Raw genomic sequence first — 18,516 nt, forward strand, 5'->3', positions numbered from 1 at the left:
GTTCTAATATTTTTTCCAAAATAACATTTTTTAGCAATCAAGCTTGCCAGGGTGAACTTGCAGGCTATCCAAGTTAACGAGACTAAATAGTGTTGTGTGCTCGTCTGTGCAGCCAACAACAGTTAGCATGCTTTGCTTGAACTTTTGCCATGGCCTTAGAACTGTTACACCGTTTTCGCTTGCGAAAACAAAATGCTATGTCACTAGGGGAGCGAAATCTGAGCAGCTCATTTTTCCACATGCTTGCAGAGAAAGGCTTGCCAAAACAAAGTTACTGGGTTGTCCTTTTTCACGTTTTCTGGGTTGGTAGATGCACCGGGGACCCAATTATAGCACTTAAACACAGAAAAAAAATCAGATTTTCATGATATGTTCCCTTTAAAATAACTTTTATTTTTATATACAGTGGCATGAAAAAGTATGTGAACCCCTTGCAGAATCTGTGAAAATGAGAATTATTTTAATAAGAGGGATAATAAAAAATGCATGTTATTTTTTGTTTAGTACTGTCCTGAGTAGGATATTTTACATAAAAGATGTTTGCATTTAGTTCACAAGACAAAACAATAGCTGAATTTATTAAAATAACCCCATTCATAAGTATGTGAACCATTGATTCTCAATACTGTGTGTGGTTACCTGATGATCCACGACTGTTTTTATGTTTTGTGATGGTTGTTCATGAGTCTCTTGTTTGTCCTGAGCAGTTAAACTGAGCTCTGTTCTTCAGAAAAATCCTCCAGCTCCTGCAGATTCTTCAGTTTTCAAACATTTTTTCATATTTGAACCCTTTCCAGCAGTGACTGAATGTTTTTTGAATGATGCTCCAGAAGGAAACACGATGCATTAAGAGTCTGGGTGTGAAAACTTTTGAACAGGATGAAGATGTCACAATTTTTCTTATTTTGTTTAAATATCATAGTTTTTCATTTAGTACTGCCCTTCGGAACTAACAAAAGATACCTGCATGTTTCCCGGCAGAAAAATTAAGTACAATTTACCTTGATATTTGAATTCAAAAGTTTTCACCCCTCGGCTCTTAATGCACCGTGTTTCCTTCTGGAGCATCAGTGAATGTTTGAACCTGTTTTAATAGTTGTGTTTGAGTCCCTCAGTTGTCCTCAGTGTGAAAAGATGAATCTCAAAATCATTCAGTCACTGATGTAAAGGGTTCAAATATGCAAAAATGCTTGAAAACTGAAGAATCTGCAGGAGCTGGAGGATTTTTCTGAAGAACAGAGCTCAGTTTAACTGCTCAGGACATACAAGAGACTCATGAACAACCATCACAAACATAAAAACAGTCATGGATCATCCAGGTTACCACACACAGTATTGAGAATCAATGGTTCACATACTTATGAATGGGGTTATTTTAATAAATTCAGCTATTGTTTTGTCTTGTGAACTAAATGCAAACATCTTTTATGTAAAATATCTTACTCAGGACAGTACTAAACAAAAAATAACATGCATTTTTTATTATCCCTCTTATTTTATTAAAATAATTCTCATTTTCATGCCACTATATATATATATATATATATATATATATTTTATCAATGTTGAAACAGTTGTGCTGCTACAATTTTTTCAGGATTCTTTGATGAATACAAAGTTAAAAAAACAGCATTTTTTTGTAACATTATGTGTTTACTGTCACTATTGATCAATTTAATGTGTCCTTGATGAGAAAAATATTCATTTATTTAAAAAAAAAAAAAAAAAAAAAAAATCCTACTGACCCCAAACTTTTAAATGGTAGTGTATGAGTTTACCTGCAAAATCATTTTAGCGGCAAGAAAACATATTCCTTGTCAAAATAAAACTTCATTTGTATCATTTTAACTTGATTTAATTGTAATACATTGTTTTAAAGTTAAAAATAAAAGGTCTAAAATCGCTTACAATTAAAATCAAGTTTACGATTTAAATCAAATGAATGTGTTTTGCAACATAAAGGACAATATCCTCACCTCTTTAAACAAGTTCATGAAGCGTGGACCGTACCTCCAGGGTTTGTGTCTGTGGCACTGCAGGGAGCTCACTGTCATCTGCGTGGCCCGCTGAGACGCAACAGCGACCATGAACACTGCGTCATACATGAGAGCAGCCTCGGTCTGCAGAAGGAGGAAAGAATTTACCCACAAAACATGCTCTAAATATAATAAAACTTCACAATAATGCATTAATAAACACACAGAAGGTGTTTTTGTTTACCATTCGCACAATATTGGATGTTACGTAATGGCATTTAAGTTTAATTTCTTTTCCATCCGATCACAGGAAGAGAGCCCCTCCCCCGTCCCCTGCCGCATACACCTTATGTTTCTCTGGGTGTTATTCAGTGCTAAAATGTGACCTGGATGGTAAAAATAGATTTGAATAAATCTCCCGATGCTTTCTGCTTTAAGCCCCTCATGCATGTCTAATGAGGCTGAGTGTGTAGCAGTATCTACACTGCCTTCTGGAGGACGGGTAGATTAGTCAACAGCGGTAAGACTTAATCCTAGTTATTCTAACTGTGAAGGAAGGGCTTATAGGGACAAGTTAGGTACTGGTTTTAGTTCTGGTCTATATGCAAATAAAGATTTTGAGCAGCAGGATTGGCTCCTTTTACTGTGCGTTTAGACAGTCAGTGTGTGGAATCGACAACCATATTCACTGTAAAACCAAACAGTGAAATTAAATAAATGAAATGAGTTATAATAATAATGAAAGTTCATTGTACTTAATAGAAAAAAAAAAGTTGTGTGGACTCAAAATTTCATTGTAATAAGCTGAACTTAATATGACTGAGTTGAGTTGCAGCAGATTTCTAATTCCCAGCATGTTTTGCGTCAGACTGTATACATAAATGTTGAAATTAAGTGTTATTTTGTGTGTTTTTGCACAAGATTAACATAGGGAGACATAAGTAAGTGTTTAATGTTGTGTTATGTTGGGATTTACAGGGGGTTTTGTTATGTTAGTTTTGTAGGGCTACCATTGTGGTGAAGAGTAGAGCCTGTGGTTAGGTTGAGGATGGGCTGCAAATCTTTTAAGACCACATATACTGTATGATGTTTGATTAGATACATGCAAGTATATAATGACAGTCTCTTTAATAGTTATAATAGCATGTGTTATTTGCTGTCTAACATTTAAACAAGATCTGAGAACTGTGGGAGCGAAGGGAGGCCAGTGACACGATTGGCCTTGCTCCGCTTCCACAGCTCTCAGCCCCATCCCACTTGTCAAAAAAGTTTTAAGTTCTACTAACTTAAAAAAAAAAAGAGTTTTGCAGTGTAAGAGGTGTGACTCTGAATGGTCCTGTTCATGCAATATCTTACAGGAGCAGATCAAATTCTGTCTGTATGAACACTTAAGTCAAGACAAGACTTTTTGGTAACACTTTAGTTAAGCGTCCAATTCTCACTGTTAAAGGGACAGTTTACCCAAAAATGAAAGTTCTGTCATCATTCACCCTCAAGTTGTTCAAAACCTGTTCTGTTGAATGCAAAATAATATATTAGTATAATGTTGGTAACCAAATGGTTTATAGTCTCCATTGACTTCCATAGTATTTTTTTTTTTTCATACCTTAACTACCTTACTATTAAAGGTGCTAAAGAGGATGTTTTGTTTTATACATTTTTGCAATATTACTTGAAACTGTCTTTACTAACTGATAAAAGACTATTTATTAGGTGCACTGGAAGGAATAATATTAATATACATCATCTGTGCACGAGGTAGGGCCTTAAAAACATCAGCCAATCGTTTACACGATCATCGCGTAAACGATTGGCCCTCTGGCTTGTCAATCACTGCCAAGACGTTCCTTGTGAGAGACGTGCGCGGATTGGCCCTCTGGCTTGTCAATCACTGCCGTGACATTCCTTGTGAGAGACGAGCGTGGCTGCGCGCTCCAGTAACTTTCCACACTCCACAGGCGCCGCATGCAATGTTTTTGTCCGGAGACAGGAGTAACAACTGCAGATTATGAGTTACCTGCGGTGAGTCCGACACATTGAATCCACTAACACGATACAGCGAATGCCGGTGGTAAACACTCGTTTTCCAATACTCGTGCACGAGTTTTGGGAGGCGTTCCCTCGAAAGGAGGGGGGGTTGTTCTTACGCATGCGCTCATTTCAAAAACTCAGTAACGGTCTTTGATTTCTCAGTCGACGAAAAGATCCTCTTTATCACCTTTAATAAGCAGTAATTAGAAGTTTATTGAGGAAAAAGTCATAGTTAATAGTGAGAATTAGACCCTAAACTAAAGTGTGACCGCCTTTTCTATTTTATAACCAAAAAAGCACACTATATTAGTTCTCTAAAACAGGTCTGAGCATGACAGCAGATGATACTTACAGTCATAATGCCGCTCATCAATCCACTCTCAGGTTTGGGCGGTGACAGCTGGCGCTCCATGGACCACTTCTGGATCACGGAAGCCACATACGGATCATCTAAATTCAGGAGGCGGAAGGCAGTCATGTTGACTCCACTGTAGCGGTACGGCTCAAGATCCAAAGCAAACAGATCCTGCAAGGCAGCAAGAGTTTGTTCAGATTTAGCTTTAAGAGCTGTGCAAACTTTGCACAAGATATAACATCTTCATGCCATGTGTTTCTTTACTATAAGAGATCAAACGGTCCATTTTGATTGTGGTGCAGCCTTAAGCTCTTGTTGGTAGAAGATAAATCATAGTTGTGCAAAACTTAGATTTTAAGAATTGTCTCCCTTTAAATTCATAAATTGGGATTTGGATTGAATTGGCCATGACCCACAGGAGGTTGAATTGGAATTTAAATGACAGAAAGCAGAATTTACTAAATTATTGAATTCAACAGGTAATGCTTTCTAGTAAAAGTATGTTTATAATGCAAACAGCGTAGGAGAATGACAGGGGAAAGACGAAATTGTTAAATAAAGTTATTTTTGTTTTGTTTTTGCATAGGAAAGTATTCTCATCACTTCATAACATTAAGGTTGAACCACTGTAGTCACGTTGACTATTTTAACAATGTCTTTACAACTTTTCTGGACCTTGAATGTGGTTAATTATGTTGCTTTCTATGGGGGATAAAAAAACTCTCAGATTTCATCAAAAATAACTTAATTTGTGTTCCAAAGATGAACAAAGGTCTTACTGGTTTGGAACGACACGAGGGTGAGTACTTAATGACAGAAATGTAATTTTTGGGTGAAATAACCCTTTAAATCTTTCAAACTTCAAGACTTTTTTTCAAGATAAGGTTGCCAAGCCATAATTCAAAGTTTGTCTTAGCGACTTTCTTTTTCTAGTTATAAATCACACTGCAAATTTTCTCTGAATCTCAGTTCATATCATTCTACTTCCCTAAATTCAATTTCACTCTGAATTTTTTAACATTTCCCAATACAAAAGCTTAGGATTTTGTGCTACCATTTCAGTTTCATATGTCAATGAGTGAAATCAGTGAACACTGTCAGACATAAACTAGAAAGAATATTGAACAGCCTGACATAAGATGTCTCCCATGGTGTATAAGGATTTTATGTCTCAAGATGTCAGTGGGGTTGCATCATACAATCTGACAAGCAACAATTATAAGAAACAGCAGAAAATCACTTTGCCTGCTTATCATCTAATGTTATAAAAAGAGCTCTTATTAATAGCAAGCAGGGAGCTTTTCAGACTCACCAAAGTAGTGAAGAAGAAATGATAGTATTCGGTCATCATACCCATCGACATCAGCTGCGGGGAACAAAGACAACAACATTTTTTTGGGGAAGAATCCAGAAGGAAAAGAAAGCAACAATGGGTTGAGTATGAAATAAGATGGTTTCAGCACATTCTGAATTACATCTTTTTGCTTTAAAGTACAGCTCAGGAATCCTGCTGGGTCACAGCATGCAAGAGCACTTCACTCTCATTTTCAATCCATTTCAATCTGCGCAAAGTTACAAGTTCAATTAAAGTTCAGAACGAGAATCTATTGAAAGGATGCCGCACCTGTTTGAGAAGCTCGGCGGCTACTTGGTAGGAGCAGTCAAAGATGACATAAAACTCTTGTTCTTTCTTCATCTCCTTCAGCAGGGGGCGACTGTCACCTCCTCCTGACTGCAGCTGGCGGATACGGATCTTCAGGTTGTTTTTGGACGGAGCTTTGATCAGTTCTTGCATACGCATTAATCCTTGAAACAACAGAACACAAGAGTGATTGGAGGTGGGGAGCAATGGAAGAGAAACAAACTCATCATGAGCAGCAGTAATTACGCTTTTGATTTCCCTAGTGTGATAGCAGATGTTTACAGGGACCATAAATTGGGACTCATCTATTCTGTTGATACATAACAATCAGATGCATTTTTTGGGGCTTCTCTGTAATCAAACCACTCAGCCTATAGTAGCGAAAAGTATTGCATTAAACTGCAGCAGGTCAAAATGTTATCTAAAGGTTGAAGAGACGAAAGGGCCTCAGCAGAAAATGACTCATTCAGTCAGTGTTACTAGATAATAAGGTTCACTTATGATACTTTTTGCTATGATTGCATACAGCTCTAAATATCTCTAATACTTCCAACAGACTTTGTAATAACAGCAAAGGCTATAGAGAAATCCAGAAAAATCATTTTAAATGTAACATGGTGAAAGCCTAATGGTTTTGTCTAGACCAGATCAAACGACCATGGGGCTCTGGGGTACAACCGCCAACAAAGTGAAGTGATGCAACGGTCTCCATAAACACACAATCTCAACCATAAGCCACATTTAATTATGTCTGCACACTACAGAAAGTGCAACTGTTCCATATTATACACACCCTAATCACTTTTATTCTACTTTTAGACTGTTTAGACTTTGATGAGGTGCTGATCATTTGTATCAACACTTCGAGAGGTCTAATAGCAATTGTTGTGCAATTGTTGTGCAATCCTGAAAAATGCCTAAAAGTCAATGTTTTATATGTAGGCAGTTTTTTGTTAGGCATTGAAATTTGATATCTAGTATATAAAATACACAGATAAGTTTTTGATATAATGTATAGAGGGGTTTAAGTATCATTGATGTCTTGAATAGAAATTAGTAGTAGTAGAAATATTTAATACATTTAATTAGCTTTTTTATATTTTATACTTTCTTATTTTTTATTAGTTTTTTATATTTTTATATTTAGATTTAAATGATTTTCATTACAGTTTTAGTTTTAGTCATTTTAAATATTCAAATGCATTTCATTTTTAGTTATTTGCCAGGGCAAAATTTCTAACAGTTTTTTTAAGTTTAAGATTTTCATCTAATTTTATATTTTATTTAAGCTTTAATTCAATAATTTTAGTTAACAATAACAACACTGATACAGATGAGCAAACTCTATTAAGAGGCTATCTTGCAGATCATTTAATTAAAGGGTTAGTTCACTCAAAAATGAAAATTATGTCATTAATTACTCACTCTCATGTCATTCCAAACCAGATTCATCTTCGGAACACAAATGAAGATCTTTTTGATGAAATCTGAGAGCTTTCTGTACCTCCATAGACAGCTACGCAACTGACACTTTGATGCTTCAAACTGTTCATAAAGAGATCATAAAACTAATCCATATGAAGTGAGCAGTTTAGACCAAATTTTCTAAAGAGATTCCATTGCTTTATATGATGAACAGATTTAATTTAGGCTTTTATTCACATATAAACACTGATCAGCGAACATAAACAGAAGCTCAGCCGAACCTGCTTGACGCACGAGAACAAACCTCTTCCGGAAGCTCAAACGTGCTGTTTAACACACAAGAAAGAACCTCACTGGTTGTTGCGTATGAACCTCATTGGTTCTCGCACACGTCAATCAAACATGCTTGAGCTTCCGTCTTCCGTTTTCCGTTAACTGATGTGTGCGTTGAGGAATGTTTATATGTGAATAAAAGCCTAAATTCAATCTGTTCATCATATAAAGCAATTGTGTATCTTCAGAAAATTTGGACTAAACTGCTCAATTTATATGGATTAGTTTTGCTATCTTTAATTAACTTTTTGAAGCGTCAAAGTTGTAATTGCATAGCTGTCTATAGAATGACAGAAAGCTCTCAGATTTCATCAAAAATTTGTGTTCCAAACATGAACCTAAGTCTTAGGGGTGTGGAACGACATGAGGGTGAGTAATTAATGACAGAATTTTTATTTTTGGGTGAACTAACCCTTTAAGTGTAATGCTTGTGCATTAAAATGTGACAACAGTGAATGAATACAGATTGTTAAAGACAGATTTAAATTACTGTAGTACATTAATAACCAGACAAGCTCAGATTCAGGGGTACATCTCTCAAGTTCAGGGGTCCCTGGATGAGACTCTGATACGGATACATACTAGGCTGTAGGGGCCCCTGGGAGTTACAATGTTAAAATATTGTAACAAACTTCTATATTGTTTCTATTCTCAAAATGTTATGGGAATGTAAACCACATTCCCTTTTCGAGGGAAATCATGCTGCGTTCCGGAACGCTTTCCAAGCGTCTTGTTCCCTTTCTCAGGGAACTATGGTTACAGTTGTAACTGGAGATGTTTTTCCTAGTTTTGGACATGATAGAACAGTCTAAACTACCTGATTTAATTTCTAATGTTGCTGGTATTGTTCGTATTTTAGTCTATAATCTCATGATGGCTTTATTTGGTCATCACAGTGTTTGGTACATCCTTAAAAAAAAAAGCTTTAATTATTAATTTCTGTGGTAACCAAAATTTAAAAGGATCCAAATTGGATTAAAATTTAAATTCCACATTTATTACATTTTTAAATACTTTGAAGGGAATATATCCCATGCAGAGTTAAGGGGAATTTCAATAAAAGTAATGGCAGACTAATATTAGGGACATGAATTTCTTATAAAGGTAGTGCAACTACACAAATTCAGTGTAATTGACATGGATAAAGAAATATGTCTGTCATAATAAAGCCCAATAACAAACACACAGGTTTGGGCAACAAAATTGCTTTGATGCTCAGTAAAAAAAAAAAAAAAAAAAGGTTTGAAACCCCTTTTTCCAGGCAACTTATTTGCCTTGATTTAGTCTTGGCCATATAATGATGTAGGTCTACTTCCAAGCAATGGTAAGATCATAAATCATGCTATCAAAGTAGGGATTTCTGGACATAAACACAGAAAGTTGTGTGTAATTTGTGTTTTCAAACAGATGGCACATAGGAATCCAAGACAAATCACACTACAGCTGAGACGGTGTGATGTGTAAATACTAGGGTAAATTTGAGCTGGCATCTGTTCTCTGAGCTCCCCTAATGATTTCGATCCAAGTCGCTGGCTATGAATCAGACACACTAATCATTTTGAAACTGGTCAATCTGACACAAATTCTGTCTGTTGCAAGCAAGATGTTACAAAGGCATTGGCTCCAGTGTCAGCATGTTCATTTAAAGCTGTAGAAATAGAAGCATTTGCAGGGCAATTTTCCATTTCTTTTGACTTGTGGTTATTAAACTCTAGTTTATCTGCATTTGATTTGCTCTCCAGATTAGTTTGATGCCATCAGGGGAACACTTGAAGTGTGCTGGTGAACTACTGCATAATGCGTAATTTGCATATAATATGATAACTTTGATAGAGTGTGTTGGTATTTTTCTTGCTTTTTTAATTGTCATGAGAGGGGGAGACAGTTGGATCAGAACGTGATGCAGGCCAGATTTATTATTTTGTTCACATTACAGCAACAGAAACTTTTAAAAAGATATTATAAAACAACATCTTCAACATATTCAAATGACTATTTAGTTGGACTTAATGTAAGGTGGGACTTGATTTTGTGGTGATATTGGTGCTATGATATTTTTATTGGTTAGTATTTCCCCATTTGCGTGTCCTTGATTACATCAAAACAGAAGTAATCTCAGCAGCAGAGAAAGTTATTACATTTTGATTTGATGAAAACTTTTTTCTTTAGAACAATTCACACTGATAAATTATGTACAATATTGACCAGAGACAATTTATTAAAAATGTAGTCAGAGTCACACTTGATGTCATGTTGATTTCAAGTGTTTCATATCTAGTTATTGTGTGATTCTTGAGTGCGATTCTCAGAGTGCGAGTAATCGACACATTTTATCAACTTTTTGAGAGAAATAATAATTATAAATCTGAATAAACATTCCAATCATTACATTTCTTCAGTCTGCTGACACATGAGCCAAGACCTATGAAATACATGCCTGTAATCACAAGTAAACAAGGTGGGAGGAGATGCTCAATATTCAGTCAATATTTTCAAAACCATTTTAGTTTAGAAAAGGTCACAAAAGTCAAAATATATAGAAAATGAAATATTGCATTGAAATAATGCTATCAAAAGGAAATAAACTGATAAAGGCAAGGTAAACCAAACTGACCTAGAAAACCAAATGAACACTTCCCACCTGAAATCATGCATTAAACTTGCCAATGCCACATCTGAAACGTTTCACTACTGTGCATTTCAATGCAGGAATTTAAAGTGCCCATATTATGCTATTTTAAAGTAACCTAATTTAGTTTTGAAATCTCCTAGGTTCCAAGGTCAAAAAACACTCATAATATACATTACAGCATTACTCGCTTACAGCGAGTGTCAGAAACAAAACACCATATCTGAATTTCAGCTCCAGAAGCTTCCTCAGCACTTGATGCACAGTGATATGAACAGTAATGATAGCGTTGGTTTTACTGTATCAATCTCATCTTTTTGAAGTGCTTGCAAAGTGGATTTTTTTTCATAGCACAGAAAACAGCGTCTTCTCGACATGTCAACAACATGAACCAAACTCTTTCAGGCCTCAGCTACAACTACAGTGTTTGAGGATGGGTCAAACATTTTTACAAACCTTCGAGCAGGAAATAAGACTAGAATTACTGACAATTCGTTTCAGGCAGATCAAAATCGGTTCTTTCTTTTAGGAGATAACTCCATTTGTCATGCATTTTGATCTTTGAAACTTCACAGACCACAACAGCGATGTGTGAAAGGTAATATCTGAAAAACCATAATAAGGGCACTTTATAGCCAAGAAATTCAATGTAAATCCTGTGAGTGAAAGTGCCCAGCTAATTAAAAGTAAAACCAACATTTATACATTTACAAGCTGCCCGGCTGTGTGTCTCGCCTCTAAATTTGCTGATACGAACCAGTTACAGAAATGTTCATTGACATAAAAATATTATACTAACATTAACAGAAAGAAAACTCATGTAAAAAAAAAATTGTAAGTTGATGCAAAAATGTATCAGATTTATAAGGGGATCCCTACTGAAAAGACCAGCTTAGACCACCATGCATTTCCAAACTAGTTTATGCTGGTTTCATATTGGTTTATGATTGCTCACCATAGTGTTGTCAAAAATATTGATATTTCGATATGTATCAATACTAAAATATCTGAAATGCTTCCAATACTTCTTTTTTCTGGAGTTTCGATACACTGATATCAACTGCGCATTCTTGCTCTCTTCTCTCCAAAAGTGAATTGACCTGCCTCCTCTCACTCGCTCCAGTTGACGTTCTTGCTTGTTATGCGCACAATGTTACTCATTCCCGCAGGTTTCGTGCTCACATCAAAAGTGTGCGCACCACTAATCTAAGCGGCTATCTCATAAAGCCGCCTCTCAAATAACTTGCGAGTACCAAACTGACTTCTTTTTCATGGCTTATTGAACTCAATCGGTCAAATACATACAAAGATTATGTCAAAATGCCCATCTTCCCGAGTATTCAGGTAAATACAGTAAGTTTGATAACACTTTAGTATAGGGAACACATATAAACTGTTAACTACGACTTTTCCCTCAATAAACTCCTAATTTACTGCTTATTAATAGTTAGTAAGGTAGTTGTTAAGTTTAGGTATTGGGTGGGATTAAGAATGTAGAATAAGGTCTTGCAGAATAAGGCATTAATATGTGCTTTATAAGTACTAATAAATAGCCAATATTCTAGTAATATGCATGCAAATAAGCAACTAGTTAAAAGACCTTAAAATAAAGTGTTACCGTACGTTTTGGAGTGTGAATAATGTAAAGAATGTAAAGAAAATGCATGTTGTGTAACAGTATATTGGATTTGTGCATAAGGTCTTAAAGTGACAGCAGCCTAATAAACCTGCTGCTTTCTGTTGTTAATCAAAGAGCAAAAGAAAAAGAGAAAATCACCTGCTGCCCTTGACTGAATAACTTTTGTAACTTTAATTGTAAGCATTAATCTGAATTAAATATTTACAATGAAGACTATCCAGGGTTATTTTACATTTGTTTACTTTAATTTCTATAGTATTTACCTCAAAACTACTGTTAGATCCACCAGAAAAACTTAGTCATGTTTATTTCTTTGGTCTCTTTATTCTATTGATTTATTTGTGCTATCAATTGCAATTTGTTTATTTGTTCTTATTTTATTACTGACTGTTTACTTTTTTAAATTTAGTTCAACGCTTCAAATAAAGCCTCCCTGCTCTGTAAGCAATTGCACCAAAATTGCCAAAATTATCAAAAAATAATGAGATAAGAACTCTAATTTTCACTGTGGTATCAAAAATGGTATCAAATATCGATACATTTTTTTTAAGGTATCGTATCGAAGTTGAAAATTCCAGTAACGGGAAAACACTAGTTCACCAACAAAACTTGACCAGCATGGCCTGAAGTGTATACCAGTATTCCATGCTTGGGAACCAGCATTCAAAACATATGATGGCGATAAACATTGCTGGGGTTACTGTTGAATCCAATTTGAATTCTCATTTGTTTCAAATATAATAAAATGTAAATATATGTGGACATCAGTCACTCTTTCCAGCAGAAAATAAATGTTGTGGCCTGCAGTGTCCCATTTTAAAGCACAAGCTGTGAAGATCCCATTTCAAAAGAGCCTCTCAACAAAACCTCAAAAAAGCACATTGAGCTGCCCTTCAAATATCCCTTTGTCTAAACCATAACTGTCACTCACCTGTGCTGTCCTCATAAACTACAGTAACAGACTTCCATTTGTAGAAAATGACAATGTCCAGGATAGCCCTGCTTATGGAGGTGTACTCAGGGTATAGGTTAATGTAAAAATTGTCTTTATTGTCCACAGATGGGTGTTTCCAGCGTGTCTGGATGTGTGGCACCTCTAGAGCATTGCAAATGGATTGGACAGCACTGACCGAGGAGCTGTGAGAGGGGCCGAAGACCGCCGCAACCCCCAGGGCCAATTGGTCACATACTGACAGAAGAAAAATGGAGAGAGAGAGAACAGACGGGAAGAAAAACAGGTGACATGAGAAAACATGTATTAGAAACTGAGGGCTTTTCAATTCTGCTAAATTTTCATTAAATTAGCTTACAATGGCAATTTTCATGGAAATGGTTGGTGTATAATTTCTGTATTTAAGCATTAGAGGCACAAATAGCATGTTTTTGTTGTATCAGATACGTTAAATAAATAAAATTAACAAAGTAGCTAATTTTACACGTCTGCCCCTTAAAATGGTCAATTTGGCCTGTCCTTCATAAGAGTTATTGACCTTCTCAACTGTATCCAGCAATTTAAAATAATTATGACATAATATATTGAATTAATATTAAATTAATAATAAAATATAAAAGTTTAATAAATAACTACAAACCAACAACAACAAAAAAGATACATGTATACATGTATAAATATATTCCACTTAAAATTGTAAAATAAATTCAAAATCTAAATCAATCAAAATAGAAATAAAGAGTCATACCCCTTCGGGAGGCTTCAAAGCTGTCAAAGAGGTTTACTCTCTGGATGTCGTAGGTCAACGTGGTGTTTGGCATCAAGGTTCTGTTTCGGTTGATACTTGTAACAGCAAATTTAAAGGCGAGTTCATCCATACTGACGGGTTCATTCTCCCGCGTCTCAAAGATTCCCCCTTCAACCAAAATAAAGAGTGTTAAGCAACAAGTAAAAAGTAAAATTTTACTTTCAAGTCACTAAGTATGCAGTCTGATCTCATTTGTACTGTAGATGACTAAACATGTGCTTTAAAAGTAAAACACATTTAAAATCAGTACAATGTAAGAATAAAGTTAAAATGAATGCCCTGGTAATGCATAAATCCCATTAAAATCTTGTTCAAAGCACTAATGCTAAATACAAACCAAAACAGATCCAAGCAGATCCAGTTGTTATTTTAAAGTTATTTAAAAACACAATAAAAATCAGAGCCTAGATAAATGTACAAATAAAATTAAAATTAGTGTCCAGGTAATGGATTAATTCCAGTTCCACACTAATTCAAAAGCAGTTACAAACAATAGTGCCAAGCTAATGTTAAATACAAATAAAACAAAAAGTTCATTATAAAGCATAGGCCTGCTAAAAATCCAGAATCCAGCTTTTGTTAAAGTCTAGCTAAACGTACAGAAAAATAAAACCAGTGACCTGGAAATGGATAAATTTCAGGTCCATACTTATTTAAAAATAGTTATAAACAATAGTGCCAAGCTGATGTTAAAAACAAATTATATCCAAGTTGACGATAGAGCATATTGAAAAAGCTGGTTCCAGCTTTTGAAACTCTAGATGGCACAGGCTGAACTCAATCCATCATGTAATGTCCGTAACTCAGTCTGCTTGCAATCACATCATTCTCTATAGACCCCTTAATCGCCTACATCACTGTGACGTCACCGCTCTAGCTGGAGGCAAAACATAAATAAGAACTAATAGCGGGCGCGCTAAAAGTTTGAGGTTTTGACTTTAAAATGTCGTCTTGTTGTGTTTTTGGCTGCCAGAATAGAAGGAACAGGACTTTTGGTTCAAAACTAAAGTTTTACCAGATCCCGGCAGACATTCCTTCACAGAAATCAAAAAGATAATTGTGGTTGAAAGCAATACGGCGTACAGACTGGACGGAGACGATCATAAATAATACTCGTGTTTGCAGTGCACACTTCATATCAGGTAAAATAATCGATGCATATGTAATGGTGTGTTGGTTTTATCTAGTACAAATCAGCAAGTTTCTGTTTTATAGGTGAAAAGTCGCCAACTTTCAGCGCACTAGCTAGCTTAAATGTTAAACAAACATACAGCGATAGATGTGTGTGCCATCCTTTGAATGGTCTCTTAAAATAATCCACATTGCTAGCCATAATCATAGTTAGCCCAGCGTTAGGTTACATTAGACAATAAGCCTTGATAAAATTCCCCGAACCACCAGAAAGTAATTCATATGTTGTCTAGGAAATATCCAAAACTTAAGTTAATTTACAAAAATAGCTGTCACGGTCCCGCAGAGTCAGTGACTGTACATATTCGGATAGTTCTGAACCTTCTTCTGCATCTATGTTTAATAAATCCCTCCTAAAACATGCTAGCTTACGCTTGTCAACATTGAGTCCAGCGTCTCTTTTTGCCTCCAGCTAAGCCCCGCCCACCAGGAAACGTTGCAATGTTTACAAACTTTTAAGGGGTCTATAGGGCACAGCTTATTGGTTCCTACAGTATCAGTAGCCAATGAGCTCGCAGCTCAACCTTCAAATACTTGGTCAGCATTTGCAGCGTGCTTTTTTAGAAACCCTCCACCTTCCCCAGCTCCACCTGCATAGATCTGCTACAGGTAATTCATGTATGCTATATTGTACAGCAACAGCATGTTGTTTATGTATTAGCAGTAGCAAGTCTCGTACTTGCTCTGAAGCAGCTGCAATAACCTACAGCAGCAGTGTAGCAGATCTAGTCCACCAAGACCAAATTTATCAACACTGTCATATCCATTATCATGCCAAACACTCAGAGAGTCGTCATGACAGAAATATATTTAAAGCCAGCACTTAGATACCCATTTACACAAAATTAACGTTCACAAAAAGTACCAATCCAAGCACATCCCAACAAAAGTAGTCTAAAACAGGCTAATGCACACATTTATTTTGACATATCAGATATTTATCCTGTCTTTTTACATTCAAGATAAAACTTGATTATTTTCACATTATCTTGCCAAGATGAGCCTTTGAACCAAGAAATGGGTTTGACTTCTTCCTTTTGTGGAAACAAAATCTATATGATATGAATATATACTAGGAAATGGTACAACAATACTAAGACACGTGAAGATTAAGAATATATGAAAGTTGTTCTGAACGGCTGATCACTGTTCATGAATGGTATAGCCAATTGTTTGTCAAACAGCTGATGAAGTTCATAGTCTGCTCTGTATATTTTTTCCCATCCAGACTACACTGACGCTTGACACACAATTTAGGATTGCAAACTGAGGATCCAGGCAGAAGTCTTGCTGGACTGCTCTGTATTAGCTTCCCTTGAGTAATGGACACCATTCAAAAATGTTATGTAGCCTTTGAGTATTTTTCAATTAAGTAAACATCAGTAAACAGTCTGTAATTAAATGAAGATCAAAGAAATCAATTACAAATAAACAAGCAAAGAGTGTTCAAAGTTCTTCATTATCTTCTAGAGGATTATTAAAGTTACAAAAGCAGTGAGCTTTTCTTGTCAATGTTGCTGTTTGATTATTATTAAAAACTTAAAAGACAGTGAAAGGTCTACTGTTCAGAAACATGTAAGAAATCAAAATAATAATCCTTTATGAAAGCATAATCTTAATGATTCATAAAAAATTGAAAAGAAAAAGCGGAGTACAATGGCTGTTTTACTTCTGCTCTTGAATAATTCCCAGTCTGAAATGATGCATCTAAATGTCAATACCAAGTATGTGATTTAATTCCCTAAACAGGTTACACCAGGTCATTCAGCAATTTCATAACATTTAGAAAATCTGAAATGGCAAATCATGCAGATTTAGCTGCTTAAGAAATTTGAACTAATTGGCCAGCACCACATTTGACCTTTAACACGCCATTTTTAAATCACGTCCGTTGCTGGCAGTGAAGCTTATTCTCACAACTGCATAAGGTTAATCAACATCAACTCTTCTCAATGATCATATGCAAATCAGACAATCATCAAGATCAAAACACACTGTTCACACCTGAATCAGCAAATAATCACGATCAAAACACTGATTTTGTTACTGAATATGCCAATCAAGACTCGATTTAACTTGGCAGGGTGCAAAGTCAACATTGCGTAAATGTCTGGACTAAGTGGCCAAGATTTGCACTGGAGTGTATCTCCAGAATTATGCATGAGCATATGTTAACAAGCGCATTGTCATGACATATTATTTGAAATGCTGGAGATACTAAAACTACACAACATCATGCAAATACAATGCAGAACGGTGAGATCCGTCTGGAAGACATCCACCTGAGATCGGGCTTTATTCATAGACGGCCAACAAACAGGTCTCAGCAGGAAATAATGGGCCATTAACTCACCAATAAACAGCCAACCTCCAACAGTGAAAGTGACAGATTGGCTCTTTAATGAAAAGACTGTGAATGAAGATAAGAATAATTAAATGGAAATGTTAATGTGTGTGAGATGAAGCTCATCAGAGTGCAGATACCAGCTTCTGCGAAACCTGGTCTCAGTGGCTTGTTTTGGCTTTTTGAAAGCTGAATTGGAATGAGCAGGACTTAAAGCAAAGCCAAAAAGTCCTGCTGTGGATAACACTGTCTGATGTTCAGATAGTCCCTTGGGGAGAGCGCGGACAGAGAGCTCCACACAGGGAGAAAGAAGAGGAGATTTCATCTGTGAAAAACTGATTGCTTTCATATAGAGGGAGATGGTCAGAGCTGGGTCCGATTGGGAGGCTGGAGATGAGAATGAAGCCTGAAGCCTTTCTAGATGAGGCAGATGCACTAACATGAAGCAGAGTTGATAACAACGAGTCTGGCAGCAAACAAGTCTCAGTACGTTTTTGAGGAAGTATTGGATCTACTTTTTGCTGTGTTTATTTACTCAGACTATTTCAACTATGACTAAAAAGTCTGATCCCTCTTTGATCTTTTATTTCCTGGAAACACCAAATCAATCTAGCTTTACTTTTCCTTTAATTGGCATGTTAAGAGTCAGCCATTTGGAACCAAATAGATTTACAGTGTCTTTAAGACATCAGGTAGCATTAGAGTGGAATGGAAAAGCTGACAGAGTGGCATATAGACACTTGTGTACTTGTGTAGGCAGGCACCGTGATGGTTACTTAAGCATGCTTAATGCTTTATTTCTATTCATTGGAAAATGGTCCCCTAGGGATGTCCAAAGCCTCTGCAACTCACCTTGGAGACCGCAACTTTAATGAATCCCTTTTTCTATCATGATGTTTGTGTCATTACATGCATTTTGCCCTTGCAATAAACATTACAAGTTAAAAAGAAAGTTTTGGATCTATATATGCTTGTACTTAGGAGTAGAGCTTATACATTATGTGCTTTAAAAAGTGTTAAAATATAAAAGTTACAATATAAAACAAACATGTTTGTACACAGTTTGAAAGCAGGAGAATTCAAATGACTCTTTTATGAATCTTACTAAAGAAATGCAAAAGCACAAACTCAGACTTCATGACAAATTAACACACTACATGATTTTAAAAGTTGTCAGATCACTGTTCTTCT

At 35.8% G+C, this 18,516-nt stretch overlaps 2 protein-coding genes across 9 annotated transcripts in view; one reads left to right on the top strand and one right to left on the bottom strand.

Moving 5' to 3' along the window:
- Window positions 1-16,426, top strand: part of bach1b (BTB and CNC homology 1, basic leucine zipper transcription factor 1 b) — a 74,379-nt gene extending 57,953 nt beyond the window's left edge. Inside the window, exons 7-8 of the mRNA XM_048175953.1 lie at window positions 13,091-13,268; window positions 16,210-16,426. The gene's annotated coding sequence lies outside the window, so the exon portion shown is untranslated. The remainder of the gene's footprint in view (window positions 1-13,090; window positions 13,269-16,209) is intronic.
- grik1a (glutamate receptor, ionotropic, kainate 1a) overlaps window positions 1-18,516 on the bottom strand; it is a 76,136-nt gene that overhangs the window by 39,655 nt on the left and 17,965 nt on the right. For all 8 annotated transcript variants that reach the window (XM_048175904.1, XM_048175895.1, XM_048175867.1 and 5 more), the window contains 6 exons: window positions 13,731-13,898; window positions 12,962-13,219; window positions 5,987-6,168; window positions 5,675-5,728; window positions 4,360-4,533; window positions 1,977-2,120 (listed from right to left, as the gene is read on the bottom strand). In XM_048175904.1, the coding sequence (XP_048031861.1) occupies window positions 1,977-2,120; window positions 4,360-4,533; window positions 5,675-5,728; window positions 5,987-6,168; window positions 12,962-13,219; window positions 13,731-13,860 (942 nt within the window). In that variant the 5' untranslated portion in view covers window positions 13,861-13,898. The remainder of the gene's footprint in view (window positions 1-1,976; window positions 2,121-4,359; window positions 4,534-5,674; window positions 5,729-5,986; window positions 6,169-12,961; window positions 13,220-13,730; window positions 13,899-18,516) is intronic.

This window comes from Megalobrama amblycephala, linkage group LG2 (genome assembly GCF_018812025.1).
Source record: "Megalobrama amblycephala isolate DHTTF-2021 linkage group LG2, ASM1881202v1, whole genome shotgun sequence".
Lineage (NCBI taxonomy): Eukaryota > Metazoa > Chordata > Actinopteri > Cypriniformes > Xenocyprididae > Megalobrama > Megalobrama amblycephala.